This window comes from Haliaeetus albicilla, chromosome 20 (genome assembly GCF_947461875.1).
Source record: "Haliaeetus albicilla chromosome 20, bHalAlb1.1, whole genome shotgun sequence".
NCBI lineage: Eukaryota > Metazoa > Chordata > Aves > Accipitriformes > Accipitridae > Haliaeetus > Haliaeetus albicilla.
In genome coordinates, this window is record NC_091502.1 from 9,169,837 (window position 1) to 9,187,385 (window position 17,549).

Below are 17,549 nucleotides of genomic sequence, written 5' to 3' on the forward strand. Positions count from 1 at the left end.
AACTAGAACATCTTAACATTGTGCCCATATTTAATATATTTCAACCACCAGGTCTTTAGGCAAGTCCAAAAAATGTCTTTCTGGTGGCATTTTTGAAAGCTCCTCCAGAAATGAATTGCCTCTGTGTAGTCCCCAAAGATGCTGGTTAATGCCGAGTGTAGCTCATTTACATTAGCCCTGTGATTAACGTTTCCTTCCTGTTTCAGCCTCAGACAGGAACCATAATTGTGTCTCGTTTGACTGAGTTGATGGCTGTTGCACTTACCATGGAGAGGGAGGGAAGATCACTTTCATACTGGATTTTTTGGTTTTGCATGCTCAGCAAAAAATTGACTGCTGCCGAAATCTCACTTCTCGCTAGAACGATATAAGCAACCAGTACTTAAACTTTCAGTGTCACAAGTAAAGCAGTAGAAAGAATAAACATTTAATTCAGAAGTAGTAACTTTTATTTTTTCTCATGGGCTTTTATGTGATACAGCTGTAATAGGCCTGATTTTACTTTTACATCTGTTTAACTACACCAAACACAGTAACTCCGTATCTGCCAGTATATGATTTATGTCCATGTAGATATGCAGAAAAGCATCAATTCTGAGATTACTGAGAGAGAAAGTGCTGCAGGCCAGTATGCAAAATCTGCTTTTCCTCCGAGGCAGATGGAGTTTTGCAAGCCTCCAGTCAATTCAACACAGAATATTATGATTTCTCTTTGAACAGGACATGAATATCCCTTTGGAATTAAAATGAGCCACATTCGTGATGCTATGCCCCATGGATCAAAGCACTGTGCCTGCCCCAGGCAGCTTCAGGGGTCCTTCTTGACGGAGCAGCTGCCCCAGGAGCTGCAGTGCCAGTTTGTGCTGAAGCCAAGCCGCCTGGCTGTGTGCCAGCAGCTGAATGGTACGTTGCCCCCCTTGCCCCAGCATCGTTCGCCCAGAGCCTGGCTACCTCCCTGGCTCTGCTACAGAAAGCAAACACGCCGGGATGTGAGGGTGGTGGAAAGCGAAGGGGAGGACGCAGATGTACCTTCCAGCTGCATGGGGGTTTTGCAATGTAGCTCTCCCTGATTTAAGTGTGCTGTTGTATACCTGTCATCTTTGTAAGTTACATTTTGACAAGCTGCCTGTCAAATGGTTGCTCTAAAACCAGCAAAAGAAAGACAAGATCTCTCCTCTGCAATTTTTTATAAGTCTATTAACCGAGCTTCTCTCTGCAGCCCTCACTGTGCTCTGTAGCAAGGCAGAGTGGTTTTATGGTTCAGGAGTCAAGGCTTGACTTCGGCACAGAATTCCCATGCAACATTTGGCAGCATCCTTTATCTCAACAAGGTACTTAGGACTACACACCTGCCTCACTGGGACCCTCACGTGGCAAAGCCTAGGCATGTACTTGAGTACCTAGATGAAGTGAGCGAATACAACTCCTTTATTTCAGTTCTCTGAGTAAAATGAAGACAGTAATATTTCCTTCTGCCTTTGGCTTTGATGCTGCAGAAATATGAGCACCTGCTCTCTGTTTTGCACTCTGTTGTCAATGACACAATGACTGCTCACTGCTCATGGGTAAAACAAATGAGATCTTTACAGGATTGGGGATTTAGACTAAAAACTCTGTAGGGGAAGGATGCATCCCATGGTGTGGTTTTATTGTGCTTAACACACTGGCATACTCAGCTTGGTTGGGAACTCTGCCCTACTTCACCATTAATGACCATATAATAATAAAAATAACATGCACACTGTTATCCTGTGCACTTCCCAATAGCCAAGATCTCCCACAATATATGAATAGAATCCATTTGTAACATTTTTAGAAATTAAATATAATGAAGCTATACCAGTGTCTCTTACAAATTATTCCAGAAATTGATTGCATTTTATATAAATTAATTTCCTTTTCACACGCCTTCATCCTCCTCCCCAGTAATTTGTATCATATATTACTTCATGGCATATTTTAAGAATGAGGCAATCTAGCAAAGGGGTGTAATTAGGTTTACAGGCCCTGCTTGGCAGCTGACATTGACTGGCAAGAGAAAATAGAAATGTAAATCAGGCCTGTAAAGTTCTAATGCAGATGTGTTGTCAGCGGTGCTGTGCAAGCCCTAGGATGGGAGGCGAGGCTGGCTTTGGGGCAGCAGAAGCCTGGGGCAGCCTGCAAGTCATACACGGGGACTGCGCTAAGTGGGAAAAAGAGGTTTTTAGTCCATTCACCTTTCCTGCTTTATCAGACAAAACCTTTTAAAGTGATGTATAGGTCTGGCTGCTTGCAAACCAGATTATCTTGCATATAGCGCTGGTCGTTGTGCTCTTCCTAACTCCTTCTTACCTATTTCAGTTTTGGAAAATGGCAAAGAGTACCTGTGTGCAAGCCAAGGCTATGATCTGTCTTTGGGCTCATCTTCAGATCAGCAAGCCAAAATCTGTGTTGTTGTTAGGTAACCACTAGGCACACCACCACATACAGGGCAAATTTACCGGGAGCAGAGTCTGTAACCCCACATTTCACTGCCACACATGCTGTGTTATCCTCCCTACCATCACTTCCCTGCACTGACACCACTGTGCTGGACTTGCTGTCCCTTCTGGAGGCAGCAAGGGGTAGCTGCCCAGTTGTACCCAGCATGCACCATGGTTAGGCAGCATTGTAGGTGTTGACAAGCAGACATGACTGACAACTGGCTGTCATGTCAAATAAGTAGCTGTGTGGACACCAACTGTGGTGGTGTAGTTGCATCAGCTGTCCTGGCAGGATGGTTAAAAAAAGTACAGAAGAATTTACTGTGTGGAAGAACTGGAGTGTTTCTGTTGCCTCTCCTGCAGCCTTTCAGCACGTAACAGGAATGGTCACCTACCAGTTAAACATAGCCATTAAGTAATGCTCATGAGCACACGTCTAAAAAGTATTGTAAATACTGATTCACTTAAAGTTTGACTTGAAAGAACCGACTGCTGTCAGTGGCTAGTCTGTAATCCAAATTATTATTTAATCATCTGTCGAAAGAGAAAGCAAAATTTCAACAAGTTGGTCTCAATACAGAAAGGAGGTCTTTGAAAACTGACAGTCAGAGGTTTGGTCAGAAAGAATGCTACATTGTTAAATAGATCTGAGGTTTTATTTAGAAGTTTCTGATTAGTTTGCAAGAAGAGGAAATGCCACTTGCATGGCTGGGATACTACCTATGAATAGAAATTTCCTGCATGTAAAATATTAGCAGAATAGATGGGTGCTGTGAGCTCTGAGCAAGATCTGCAACCAAAGAAGTATTGATTTTTTCCTGATTGTGGCCTAGAATAATCCACCAGAGCAAGACCCTGATGTTTTTGTATGGTAGTACTTCTGCAGAGCAATAATTGGCATCTGTCTTGGCTGAGAGGAGGCTGGGCTTCTCCTAGTGTTGTAACTTTGCACAGGTTCAAGAGAAGAAAGTGTACGTCCTCCCCTTCTCATCTGCTCTTTACCTTAAGAATTCTCAACCCCCTTAGAAAAGGGGGTATGAAAAGGATGAGTTTCCCTGTTGTTCAGTGAATGTTAGTTTTGTAAGCGTCATGGCATTTCGTTGCTGTACCTCAGTTGTTGGTTTCTGCTCTGATATGTTGAAGAACCCTGATTAAGATTTCCTTCCTGTCCCAGGAGAGAGCTGCAGTTCATCACAGTTACCCCTTGCTCACATTGTCCATTTGAGCCATGGCTTTTAAGAGTGGAGCAAACTAAGTGAGCCACTAAGAAAAGTTCCTAATTTTAAGACCCTTTTTTTTTTCACTTCTGCTATTCCTTGTTCTCCAAAATAGCATCTCTTCTTAATTTTTACTTCCACTGAGATCTACAGGGTTGCCAGAAAAAAACACCAATATGTATTTGCCGTTGTGTGAATAGAACTCCAAGTGAAGCAAACCATATTCATGTGCTAATATCCAGCTCATCTAAAAGAAAAAAATGTCATTTTGAAAGTTACAGGTTAGTCATGTTCTCCCCAAACATGACATGTCAAGTAAAGCCTTAGACACTGCCAAGCTTATATTTCATGAAGCTTTGGACTGCTTAAAATGTATATCCTCCTTGTTATTTTTTATGAAGAGAATTTTTCATCAGGCTTTCACATTCATATGTTCACATTTTGAGTTAAACTGTAACTTTTCATCCTGTAAGCCTCTAATGAAAAGACTTCCACCCATTCCCAAAGGGAGCATGATCTCCTAGAATGGAATGACATATAATGAAAATTGCTATTTGGGCTAAAAAACAAATGTAGTAAAGCATAGGAGAGGAAAAAAATGGTATTATACCACACTCCTTACTTCTGCAAGCTTTGCTTCTACCCTCTGCCCTCTGCAAGAGCAGAAAGCAAAATGTTTGACCAGGTGGAAGAATCAGCTAATAGAAAGGTGCATAGGGTAGGCAAGCAACTAAATCAAAGCTGACTGGCTTTGAAAACATCTAGAAAAGGAAAAATATATTAGAATAAGTTTTTCCCAGTTAGCACTTTCATCATAAACAGCCTCAACCCACCCTTAGCAGTGGCCCATGCTTTTAAGAAGACTTTACACTGGCTGATGTTGAGAAAGGTCATATGAAAAAAACACTTTTTGTATTCCAATACCAGTATTTCCTTCTCTATACACTGCAAATAAGAGCTTCAATTAGTGGTGCTCTTTAGATATCTCATGAAATACGTTAAAATAAATGAAGACGAACTGAGCCCATCAGCGTGTTGGCAGCATGCTGAAATGCCATCTGGAAGGCATGGATTAAAGGGCAGGCACCATCCCTGGGCCATGGTCAGCAAATGCTTGGAGCGAGGACATTAATGATACTCTTGCTTTGTGGAGAAGAGAGCAAAGGCGGCGACTTTTCCTAGTCTGAAAATGTCTCACCCCATTAGTTCATTCTCTGGTGTTACATGTGGGGAGACCAGGTGCTCTCCCCCATTGCCAGAAGAACTAGGATGCCTCCGGACAGCAAGCCAAGGTGAGGGCAGTGGTGTTTATGTATTATTTTTTTCCAAATGAGGTCTGTGGTTTTGCACCTGTGGGTGGGAAATGAGTTATTTATCACACTCCAGCTCCGTGTGAAGTCAGCGGGCTGAGGTTTGCCATCCCTCACTTAGCGGTAAGTGCTGACACTGTGGTCCAGCAGTGCCGTGCAGATGCTGGTGATCCTCTTAAGAGCCTGGGTAAGGCAGCACATTCTCCACACGCACAGGTATGTGCATGGTGGATTAGGCTGAGGTGGATGCCAGGGAGTTCGTTGAGTTCATGACATTTTTTCCCTTGAAACTATAGCAACCACCACAAAACAAATACTGGAATTAGAAATTAACTGCATTTCTTCTAATAAACACCTTTCTCTTTTCCCAGACTTAAGCCAAAAGTCATTTAAAAGGAAAAGATCTATCATAAATTGGGCTTTTTGGCGTGGCCCAGGCACTCATTTGGACAATGCACCCCTCTCCTCAACATCTGCTGCTCCTGGGAAGCTCTTTGGCCTCTTGCTAACAGCCATCTGTGAGGATGACAACCTGCCCAAACCCCTCTTGGTGAGTCCCAGGCTCAGGGCTGGCTTTTACAGTGGTGGAATTTCTTTGTGTAGTGAATGAGAACACGGGGACACTTTGTAAACACGACACTGAAATTACCCAGGCAGAGAAACCAGAAGAAAACCTCATTTGTGGTTCTCAGCAAGAACTTTGGTTTTTAACATATGCTGTGGCCAGGCCTGGTTAATAACAAACAGCTTGAGAAATGTATGTGATCGGTCTGCTGCTCAGGGCTATTTCTTCTTTATAGCCCACGCTATAAGGCTGGTTCCCTAATCCTCACTTACGCAGTGTAACTAAATGCCATGTTCACACATACTTTTTAAAACACTCCCAAGATCTCTCTAAAATCCCCAGCTCCATAAATGTGGCATCTACTGTCCCGTATAGACAGTCCACGTGTGCATACAAATGCTACCTGCCCTTAAGTAGACAGTTTCAGAGCCTTTCTTGAAGGCATCCCAGGGCAGGCAACCACTCTGGGTCCTCATTTTTGATCTGACAGCACCACTGCAAAAATAGGTGGGAAGGCGGAGGCTGCAGAAGTATCTTTTCATCCTGTCTCGAGGGAGTGCCAGTGCTGCGGGTGCTCTCAAAACCAGTCCAGGAACATGAAAAAGGTTGTCCTAGAGCCTATTCCTAGGCATAATGAAGGCAGATGTGGGTCATTTTTGGTCAGGACTGAGGGCTGCCCTTTGGTCAATGCAGCAGTTGAAATGTTTACAGAGTGGGAGTGAGCCCCGCAGGATTGGCCCCCTCATCCTAACAACCCGACTTTTGGCTGGAACAACTTGCCAGAACCCCACTGAAATCAGTGGGGTTATAGCAGTTTACAGGGAGAGATGGTTTGTCTCCTAAGCTTGTGCTTGATGTACTCCTTTATCACTGCCTGAATAGTGAATCAAACCAGGACTCTTCAGGTGTTTTAATAGTGTGGGCTTGTTATTTTCTTTTGCGGGAGAAGTGTGCATTTTTACCATTTAGGTTATTTAAGTAAGCCCTCCAGAGATGGACTCTGTAAGAATCTGGTCCCTCATTCTCTCTGAGAGATGAGCCAATGCTGCATTTCAGAAATTTCTCCAAAACATAAATATTAGTAAATTTTTAACTGAAAAAAACAAAGTTACTAAGCATAGACTCACAGCTTGGTAGACTTTGTGCTTTGAATCTTAACCACTGTGTTTATACCACAAAATATAACTTATTTTGATTTCATGCAGCATCTCTGGAGAATGGAATACTGCATCTGAGGGACTGTGTGGGATTCACCTACAAGAGAAGGAAAATATCAGGGATGAATGCTGCAGGCATGTTTGATACCTCTGCTTCAGAGCTTCAAACTTGCTTTCACAGCTGAAGGGCTCTCTTTTAGCCATTGCCACACTGAATTGTCTTACACCATTAGCTTCATTCATGTAATTTTGTCTGGGTTTACTACTTTAAGAGGGGCTTCCCAGTTTTATCTTGTGGGTATTTTATTCAAAATATATTTTCAAATCATTTGTTCATGCGCTAAGATCCTGTGCTGTGGAACTCAGCCTGTCTTGAAAGCAGAGTTCTAAATCCCTGCAGAGAAAATGGAAATGCTGCCATGAGTCCTGCTGCCATGAAGGTGATCCTATGAAGTGTCTGCACTTACATGAATGCTTGGCTTTCAACTTCTGCAAGAACAAGAAAGAAACGTTAAAAAGAAAAGTAAAAATAATGGTTTCCATTAGACTTATTTGCACTGCTGTGTGTCGGGAAGACCTACCTTACAGCCCGGACTAGGAAAGTCACCAAACCCCATTGCTTAGCCATTACTGTTAGAGTAACTTGGTTTAATGATGACAGACTCTCCCCCAGTGTCCCTTTTCTTGCCATCTCTTTGATAACTTGGTCCTCAGGCCGCTGTGTGCATGCACATAATCCCAGCGACTGTCTGCACGCATTTCCCCCTTGGAAGAGACAAACATGATAAGTTCCACATCGCTTGGAGCAGGCCTGGGGAGAGGTGACCAGCATGTCTGAGAGATGACCCACAGGACACCACAGAGAATTAAGCAGCTGGAAAATATCATGTACATATTAAGTCAGGAGAGGTCTCTGATTTCAGCATTTCCTTTTCTGCTCATTTTCCTCTCTTACATAGCAGAAGAAATCAGGCCCTCCTGTTATTTTAAAAGCTAGGCAGGAATCTGCTTGTTTTCCCTTTCCTTTTAAATATGTCATGTAGTGAACTGCCTACCTGTTTACTCTTTTGCAGCCTCATTGGCTTTAGAGGAGCTGTAAGCCAAGCTTTAGCCCCCTCTGGGTGACTTCCCAGGTGGGAACACCTTGCCCCAGAGGTGGGCTCGCTAAAACAGCCCTGAGCGGCTTCCAGAGTACAATACCACTCACAAGAAGCAAAGGGGGTAAAAATCTGACTCTGATCTGCTGTAGAAGTGCAGATAGATATTAACAAACAAAGCACTTTCCAGCTTAGATGAAATCTCTTTTTTTTCAGACATCCAGGCATGGAACAGAAGTCTTCATCTCTGATCAGGGATAGTGTTGAACACACTGATGAGCAGTGAGGGTCTCATATCTTCCTGCAAGGTGGTGTCTGGCTGAGGCCACTGTCACACACAGAGCTTTGGATTAGGTAGACCAGTCTCCTTTTCCCATACCAAAGTGTTTATTTATTTAAATGAGTTGGCTAAAACTTGCACAGATCCTGGAAGATCATGCAGGAGGTTAGTGCTCAGCAGTGGCAGCACAGCATTTCCGAGGGAATTTTTTTTCCAAGATCAGTGCCCCAGACCACAGCTTTGCTGTGCAGTTTGGTGTGGTGTGGAGGGTGAGCCTTGACTTGTGTTTGATTTGTGAGTTGTTTTAGGACTCAAAGGTTTTCACCTGTGGCAAAAGTGGCAAAACTACATTTTAATGGCACTAGACCATAAAATATATTTCTGAGAAAGCTTCTCTGCCTTTTAATTTTGTTTAGGACATGCTTTCCCTCCTTTACCAAGAGGGCCCTTCCACCGAGGGTATTTTCAGACGCTCTGGAAGTGCAAAAACCTGTAAGGAGCTCAAGGAGAAGCTTGATTCAGGTGCTGAAGTGGACCTAGCCTGTGAATCCATATTTGTGACAGCATCTTTGTTTAAGGTATGTGAAGAACATTCCTTTCCCCCTTTTTGGGTGAGAGCAGTGCTGATCCCGGGCACAAACAAGTAGGACTTTTTCCCAGGGACAGGCCCAAAGAGGACTTGGTGGGCTGAAATAAGAAGAATGGGCTGGCACATTAACATTGTGAGGATCTCCAAAGGAGGCTACCACTGAATTAGGGTGGGGAAGAGGACTAGCCAGCTTGTTTTGCTGCCAGCTTTCCTGAGGTCTCAGCTACAACCTGGTCCTGTTACTCTCTTTATCTCTGCTTAAAATCAATTAAATACTAGAAAGGCAGGTTTGCAGACCTGTTTCCTTACTCGTCAGTAATGCCCTATACTACAGACCCTAGTGAGTGTATAGTTTTGCCCAAAATATTTGGATTAATTTCCCATGCATTATCTTTTCCAACAGACTTCTACGTAAGTCAGTAAAATATCAGCTACAAGGAGGATCAGCATATTTCTTTTCACATTTTAGTGCAGTGCATCTGTTTATGTGTAGTTTGTGCTTAAAAGAAATAGTAATCTCCATTCTCAGGCAAGCACTTCTTCGGTGGAATATTTTTATTGCAGAAAGCCATACCTCTTGCTACCATGTGAGAGGTTTTCATGGGTGAGACGTACAAAATTACTTTCCTACTGCTGGATTTAGGACATGCGTTTAGGGCAGGACAGCTGCACCATGCAAAGTGCTGGTGTGCAATACTCATCCCATGGTAACAGTTTCACTGAGGGGCAGTGGCTTAGCATTTCTAACAGTGAAGAGTTACCACATAAGTGCAAGTGTGTTATTCACATGCATCATAGCTTCCCTTACCCTAGCTTATTTGGGAAGCTAGGATTTGGGCTTGTTCCCACGTTGCAACAGTTTGCCCACCATTGGTTGAGGTATTAGGAAACTGGAGCAGCAAGACTATCCATGGCTAGTGTAAGTACTCCATTACCAAAAGGGATTGATTAGGGGAAGGAAGGTAGGGGTGCCTTGGAATGCTTATGGTCTGGAGGTATTGGAGTTTGTCAGGTAAGGAGAAGAAATGGGGACTACAGATGAAGTTCAGTGATAAGTAAAGGCAGAAATTATGCAACATCAAAATAACTGGTCCCACTGCAGATTTTTTTAGTTCAGCAATAGCAAATGAAGCATCCGAATACCTCTATTTTGACAGGAAAGGGTGAGGAAAGGGCAGGAAAATATTCACTTTAAGCATAATCCAAAGTAATTCTATATCTCAGTGATTTTCTGCTGATTTTGGTTGCTGTGTGGAACAAGATGCTTGTCAGCTAGTGCTGTCCCACTGATACATCCTCTTGTATCTGCATATCTTATTCTTACTCCCTCCTGTGCTCCAGAACAGCTGTTCATGTGTTTTGTTCTTCTTTTCTCTTGATAAGGATTTTCTTCGCAACATCCCAGGCAGCATTTTGTCATCCCAGCTCTGTGATAAGTGGGTCTCAGTGATGGATCAGGGAAATAATGAAGAGAAGATAAAAAGCATCCAAAGGTAAAGTTACTTATATTCTCTGTATTCTTTTCATATAAATTTGTATCCCAGAATGCAGGATCCCAAATATTCTACTTACTTACTTACAACGTTCAACTGATTTTTTTTAATAGGTGCTAAAAATATCTTTGTATATGACAGAGCATTCAAACTTATATATATATACTTAAGCAATTGCCTGTATGGGACAATTTTCTGACTCTCTTTTGTCCTGCTTTTCTGCCTTTTGTGGATACCAGTAAATAAAAGAAATATCCTTTCATGAAAAAAATATTTATAGTATTTATAAATACACTGTCCAAGACCTGGATTTCTGCCTGATACCAAACCCAAAATCATCTGCAGGGAGCTTCGGGGTCCTGGGTGAAAGGGTAGCTGAAATCAGTTCCTCATATATTCCCCCTCATTCGTCTCAAGTTTTAGTGACCATTTTGAAGCCAAGATGGAATTGTGAATAAAATACTGGAGCATAGTGACAAAGGAAACCTCCACCCTTGCAGGTGATATAAACCAGGAAGTGGGCAAAGTTTATGTCATGGGAAACAGAGCTTTGGTCACTAGCTGACCTCATGCGTACTTGCATACATGTATACTTATGGCAACTAGATGGCATGGAGAGACAACTGAACTGTTTGTTTAAGTGAATAGTGAATTATCAGGCAACTTAGGTGAAATACAGTTTCATGTCATACATTGTACTTGGTTCATTAATTTTACAGAGTCTGATTTTAATTATGCGTTAGAGTGTTTTCTGTCCTCCCAGAAAACTGTTCAGAGATGTGTCACAGTGAGGGAAAGCAGCTGAGCAAGAACACCTCTTTGACACACTCCCTGGTTTAATTAGTTACCCTGTTTCTGTATTTTCATTATCTTGACCTGTGTGTATCTATGGAAAATGGTTTTATTTTGTCCAGTCGCTAATTTGAAGAATTACATTTGTATATGTTTTCAGGTTAATAGAGCAGCTCCCCAGAGCTAATGTTGTTCTCTTACGTTACATCTTTGGAGTACTGCATGGTATAGAAATGCGATCTGAAGAGAACCAGATGAATGCTTTCAATCTGGCTATCTGCATTGCACCTAGCCTGCTCTGGCCTCCTGTTTCCTCTGCTCCTGATATAGAAAGTGAATTTACAAAAAAGGTAAGAGACACTGCAATGTAGTAAAAAACCAAACCACCCTTCATCCTGTTCAACCAGGCTATTGGTTACAAACTTGAAAACAGTCAGTACCTCTTCAAGATTGGGACTTAGCCTCTTATCAGGGCTCCAGAAACCTTCACTGAGCTATTCTGATAATCTGCCTGGAAGAAGGGGAGGGAGATCATAAAGCAATACCCCGTGTATTAGCAAAGTGCTTCTCTCATCAAAAAGATCTCTGGTTATGGTGACCTTGGAACAGGGCAGAGTAGAAAAGGAAAAGATGTATACAAGGATGTATACTGGGACATTTTAGCTGGGCCTGGCTGTTTTCCTCAAGCTCAGGAGATCAGGAGAGGAGTTCCTGGCTGCCAGGAGCCACACCACGGGTGGGCAGTTTGCTCCTGTTCCTCATCTGTATGGTGAGCTTGCCCTGAGTGGAATAATGGAAGATCTGACAAGGCATCTCTCTCCCATTGCTTTGTTGCAGATTTCTAGTCTGGTACAGTTCCTCACTGAGAATTGCTGCAGGATTTTTGGAGAGGAAATTACTTCCCTCTTTGGAGAAATACTGATGACATGCAAGAGAGAGAACAGCTCAGGTAATACAGGTGATGTTTTGATCCTGTTAGACAGCTAAACTCAGCCAGGCAAAAGATCAGTATATTCTATGGAAGAATGCTGTTCCCTCTTCATGTGGTGTTCCCACACACTGCTGTTATCTTTCCTTTGCCCAAAGTATTGGTGATAATCACTGATTCAACTTATCATAGACCTGGACCATATCACAAAATGCTGTCTCAAAGAATCCCTTGCTCCTATTCCAGTCATCCGAGCCACTATGTTAAAAAAAGGGAGGGAGGGGAAACAAAGAAAAAGAAAGAAAAAAAATTGGAGGTTTCATCTCAAGTCTAGAATTTTTTGCCCCAGCCTATGTTTTCCCAGTATATCAGGAAGTCAGTGATCAACTTACGGTTATAATACAGCTGTCACACCATTATATTAGGGTTGAAAGCATCTATTCTTCATTATCAAAAGGGAGAGATCTCCAGAGTTTCAACGGGACATCCAGATTTTGCTACTAGCACAGAAAAATCATGGAACTGGTGACTGAAAATGTCTGACAGACTAGTTGGCAGAGCATTCCAGAATATCATTAGTGCTCTTTTTCTCTCCAACTCTGTGATAGTATCAATTTTGACTGGAGTTTTGGGTCTCTCCTTAAAATATTTCTAAAGCAGCATCTCTGTAAAATAAATCTTGGCACAGCTCACCTATACTAAAAGGGGTAATGGCACTTGCTCCAGCATGCCAGACTCAGTATGGCCATCCCAAACTCCTCATGCTCTGCCTCCAGTGAAATTTGGTGAAATCCAATGAAATCTGGGCTGCCCCCTCCCCAAGAGTGGAAGCACATGGGATCTGCTGTGCTGGGATGTGCTGGGACTGAGAGCTCAGGCTCACGATAGGTTACAGCAGCTGAACAAGTTTTCAGGCATGCACTGAGGCATGGTGACTGCCCATGCATGAACTCTGTCTGCTGCAAATGTGAGATAAGTCAGCTTAGCATAGCCCAGAGCAAAAGAGATTTAATGTAATTCCAATTATCGCATATATGGAATAGGGCCCAGGTGTGCACTGCTCAGTGGAAATGTGGTGATTGTTTAAACTGAGACTAGAACTTACTTCATAGCATTGCTCTTAAAAATACTGTATTTTCTGGAAGACCACAAGAGTATGAAATATGCCGTTTTCTTCATTTGTCTAAAGAAGAAAAGAAAGGTTAAATGTTGCTTTCAATACTCAGTAATGAAAAGAAAAATTCAGTAAATTACTGATTCAATACACTGTATGTAAATTATTGTTTACAGCTGGATTACCTACTACTAAAGTTCCCCACTTAATAAAAAAAACAACACAAAAAAACCTAACCCTTATTTGTGCCATTATCCTATGTTTCTTGACTGAAACTCATTTCAGTTTTTCTATTTCAAAATGAGACAGTAATTTTTTCTGAAATCATTGACATTTCTGCTTGATGAATCTTTAAAGGGCAAATGCTCCTGAAAGTAAAGGGTACTTGCCAAAAGAAAAAAAATGCAGCTGCTTGTCAGCAGGGTGATTCAGTCACTGATGTGTTAACACTTGGTTTGTCCTTGCAGATGCCGCTTCTCTCCATCTGAATGACTCTTCCTATGACAGCCTGGAAAACGAGGCGAACGATGAAGCTGACTCTTCTTCTAGCGATTGGATTAAGAACCGAGATCAGGATAACAGGAGCAGGGAGTCTGTCTTCACTCTGAGTGATGGTGATTCAGAGCAGACAGAGGTGGATGAAATCCAAAGTAAAACCAAATCGAAACAGTTGACAATTTCTGTTGACATACACCACAAGTTTTCATCGCAAGAAAACTCAGAGAATGAGTCTCTCTGCTCCAGTGCACTGGGCTTCTCTTCAGCAGCTACCTCAGGTGCCCTCAAAACCTTGAGGAGACACAGGCGCTCCTCAGAGCCCGCAATTGGCCTCCTTGCCCCCAGCTTCACCCACATTGGTGACAGTCATGAGAAAGCAACACGCAAAGCCAGCTGTGATGTTGTCCTATCTCACGAAGATGAAGACTATCTCCATCAGCTTCGGTCATTGCAGATGGAAGGGCAAAAGCTTATCAATCAGAGCTTGATTATAGGTATTAACATTGGTAAAAGTGACAACACAAACCAAAACATTGAAAAGAAAGACTTGTCCCATTGCCTCCTGCCTCCAACGCCAGAGGGATTAAATATTTGCTCAGGATTTAGCTCTTCTAGCCTGTCTTCTCCGGGGACTTCTCCATCTGTGTCGTCAATGAGCTCTCTGGACAGTGCTTTCTCTCAGTTTTCAGACCAATCTGTGTTTACCCCAACTGAAACCTCCTCCCCTTTCAATAGCACTTTTCAGTCACTAAAGAAACACGAAGACACTGCTGCTGGAGCAGCTGATGACTATTTGGTTGCACCCACCAAGGTGCCACCATCTCCACAACCTACCGATGCTTTGGCTGAGAGGGGCTTGGTGGAGCCCAACAGCAGGCCAGCACCCCTGAAACCTACTGACAGAGTTGACGGCTATGTGATTAAGCCTGACATTCAGCCATTACCTCTGAAAGTCACAGGAAGAGACAGACTTCATGATCCAAGATCAAAGAGGAGGTCTAGAAGAGCCTTACAGCAATCCAAAGTTTGAAGAGACTGACCAAAGCTTTTTTGCGGAGGAATCTTAACACTTAAATTAAACACCATAAAGAAAATGCCTTTGGTGTTAATGTGTGTTCATTTTAAGTCTAATATCCAGGTTGTTCAAATTTAATTGAGCAGTCCCCAGATTCACAGGTTTTCTTTTTTTAGGAAACTGAGTAACGTTCCCACATAAAGCTTTGCAAGAACATTGTAAGAATAATAAAAACTGCTAAAAAGCAAGCAAACAGAAATGTCCTGAAAATCTGGAAGGGTCCCAGGAGGTTACTAAGAGCAGCGCCCTGTTCCCTGAGCCTGCCAGGGCAGCGGGGTGCCTGCTGGTCCTCTTCCCTTGACCACTCGTGTGTTGAGCCTTGCGGATGTGAGTCCCAGTCCTTTGTGGTTTTGATGTAGCGTGCAAAGTCAGCATAGATTCCATAACTGTGGTATTATACTACTGTTCCGAAACTGATAGGTATTACTTTCATTGTCCTCCAAGGAATAAGTGTATTGTTTTCTTGTATGTTTATAAAGTATGTTCGATAGGTGTAGTTATTTCTTTCACACTGCAAAAGAAAGAAAAAAATAAGCTCAAAAATATGTAAACAGAAATGCTGAAGCTTGTAACTAACACCTTGCAACTCTGTGTGTTTCATTTATTGTGCTTCGTTGGCTGTTCTGTTCATGTTTAAGTTGTGAATAGTTTCTTAACATTGCTGTAAATGGCATTATGTATTATTGCAAGCAGAACACATGTAATTTTATTATGCAGCATCTAAAACATCGTATAATATATTAAAAGTAATGCATTATCTAAATGCTTTGAGTTTGTATAATATATCCTGATAAATTTTGCTATTATATATGTTCTGAAAAAAATGTGTATTTTTGTACTTGCAAAAAACTGCTGCTAATTTTACGAGTTCTGTTTTGTTGTTACAGCACTGGTATTGATGTGTATGCATTCAATGCTATATATTAAATATTATTTGTTATGTCATAAATTCAATTTATATTCTGTGTAATTTTTTTTTAGGTGTCAGTTCTACAAGGTATTGCTGAAGCAAAAGTCCCAGTGATGCCACTGCAAATCTTGCGTGAGGAAGGACTGCAGCATTTTTCCTCTGCTTTGGGTGGCATCATTCATACTGTATGTCACCATCCTGTTGACTTTTGTAAATTTTAGTAATATTCAAACAAGAATTCCTACCCTTTTGCTCTTCATCTAAATAGATGAGGGTATTTTCAGCTAATGGAATGCAGTTAAAAATATGCAGGTGCAGAGAGATCTTTTGGGGTGATAGATATTAGGACTGGGATCAAGGAAAGGAGGGGGGCAAGACACTGGATAAGAGCAAGATCTGTTCTTTAATATTAACAAGGTTATAGAGCAAGCAAGAAGGAACGGAAGGGCTAAACTAAACCCATCTGGGTGTGTGCACATGCATACAGTGCTTCTGAAATTGTGTTGATTCATTCATTAGCTTTCCATTTTCAAAGGCACTCCCCCACTGCAGTTAATACTGGCCAGTACTGGATGATCAGATCCTATTCTGCTAAACTATGCTCTTGTAAAGGTGCTTATGCTCCTAAGTCACTACGCATTTCTGAAAAATGTAAACACTGTCTAGTGCACTAAGCTGTTTCCAAGTATTATCAGATTAAAAGGTTTTTAGCTCTGTATCAGACAGAATGGATACTCTCCAGCAGATTTGGAGCAGGGGGGGGAATGTCTGTTAACAAAGTTAGAAATAGTCTTCTTGAAAATATACAATCAGAGGGTTATTATTTTGGGCTCTAAACCTGCAAATGTTGTATCTGTCAGCAGAGCTGCGTTTGTGGAGACCCACATAATGCAGTAAACCATCATGCGCTTAGAACTATACCAGCATGTGTAATAGTGTGCAGGCTCAAAGACTTCGCTGCAATTTGTTCTTTTTCATCTTTTTCATATTCAGCTATTTTGTTCTTTTTCATCTTTTTCATATTCAGCTATTTTAATAAAAATGGTAATAATACACAGAATCTGACCTGTAATAGTCACCTTCCAAAGGTATAATCCTTTGTATGTATTTTGAGACCTGTCATCTAATAGCCCTACATATGTATCTCCTTTAAAACAACAAAAAAAAGATGCTCTTTTGAAATAAAACAGCTACTCTGCATTTCTTTTCGAAACGGTAAAAAGCATGTTGCCGTGCTGCCAAGATTACATCAAGTAGCAAATGCTGATTCATTGCAACAATAATAAAGCTTTAGAAAAATCTCTAGTCTCTGCAATATAAATGTTCTGTCCTACAAATAATATCTTCCAGCAAGTCATTTATCTCTGGTAGTCTAAAGTAAAAGTATATCCAAGAGTGCTTCAGTGGGAAACAAATTATGTGTCTGCTTTTGAGCTCTAGCTAATGCTAGAGTTCTTTCAGCTTTAAACATATGGTGAACAAGCTGGATGTAGACCAAGTGCAATTTAAAATGCACTTCTGTCTTACAAGACATACACCCCGCTGCTGCACGAGGCATGTTCTGTGACAATCACAAAAAAGAGCGCTAATGGAGAAGATCACTGTCTGCAAGTCCTCACTGAAGGAATTAAATGCTGTTAAGATCCAAAATGGATTATATGGAAACTTTTCAGAGTGTCAGGTGCGACTCTGAAGACTGCAGTAAGCAGCAGCTTTAGGTATGTTGTTGTTGGGAAGCCAAATTTTAATGCACGGGGATCCCTGCTGCTCTCTTCCCCTGGGCATCTTGGTGGGCTGGGACAGAATCTCGGGTCCAGGGAATATTAAAAGGAAAGTTTTGTAACTTTTTATGGTTCTGCTGATGGCCTGTGAGAAGGTGTTGGGGTAAGGGTGGCCCCAAAGGCTGAGCCCCCTCTTCTGCCCTGGCCCCAGCTGGTTGTCCCCAAAGCTGGGGTCCCTGGCAAGGTCCTGGTCACTGTGGGACACCATGTCTTCCCCAGCTGCCTACCTCCTTGTCTGGGGTGGCTGCTTCGGAGGAGGTGCCCAAGTTTTAGTGACAAAT

The 17,549-nt window shown here is 42.1% G+C and overlaps 1 protein-coding gene across 1 annotated transcript in view; it reads left to right on the plus strand.

Moving 5' to 3' along the window:
* ARHGAP20 (Rho GTPase activating protein 20) overlaps positions 1–15,531 on the plus strand; it is a 62,478-nt gene extending 46,947 nt beyond the window's left edge. The window contains exons 9-15 of the mRNA XM_069808224.1: positions 721–903; positions 5,361–5,539; positions 8,505–8,666; positions 10,061–10,170; positions 11,123–11,312; positions 11,800–11,911; positions 13,472–15,531. Coding sequence (XP_069664325.1) covers positions 721–903; positions 5,361–5,539; positions 8,505–8,666; positions 10,061–10,170; positions 11,123–11,312; positions 11,800–11,911; positions 13,472–14,532 — 1,997 coding nt within the window. The 3' untranslated portion in view covers positions 14,533–15,531. The remainder of the gene's footprint in view (positions 1–720; positions 904–5,360; positions 5,540–8,504; positions 8,667–10,060; positions 10,171–11,122; positions 11,313–11,799; positions 11,912–13,471) is intronic.
* The last annotated feature ends 2,018 nt before the right edge of the window (positions 15,532–17,549 follow it).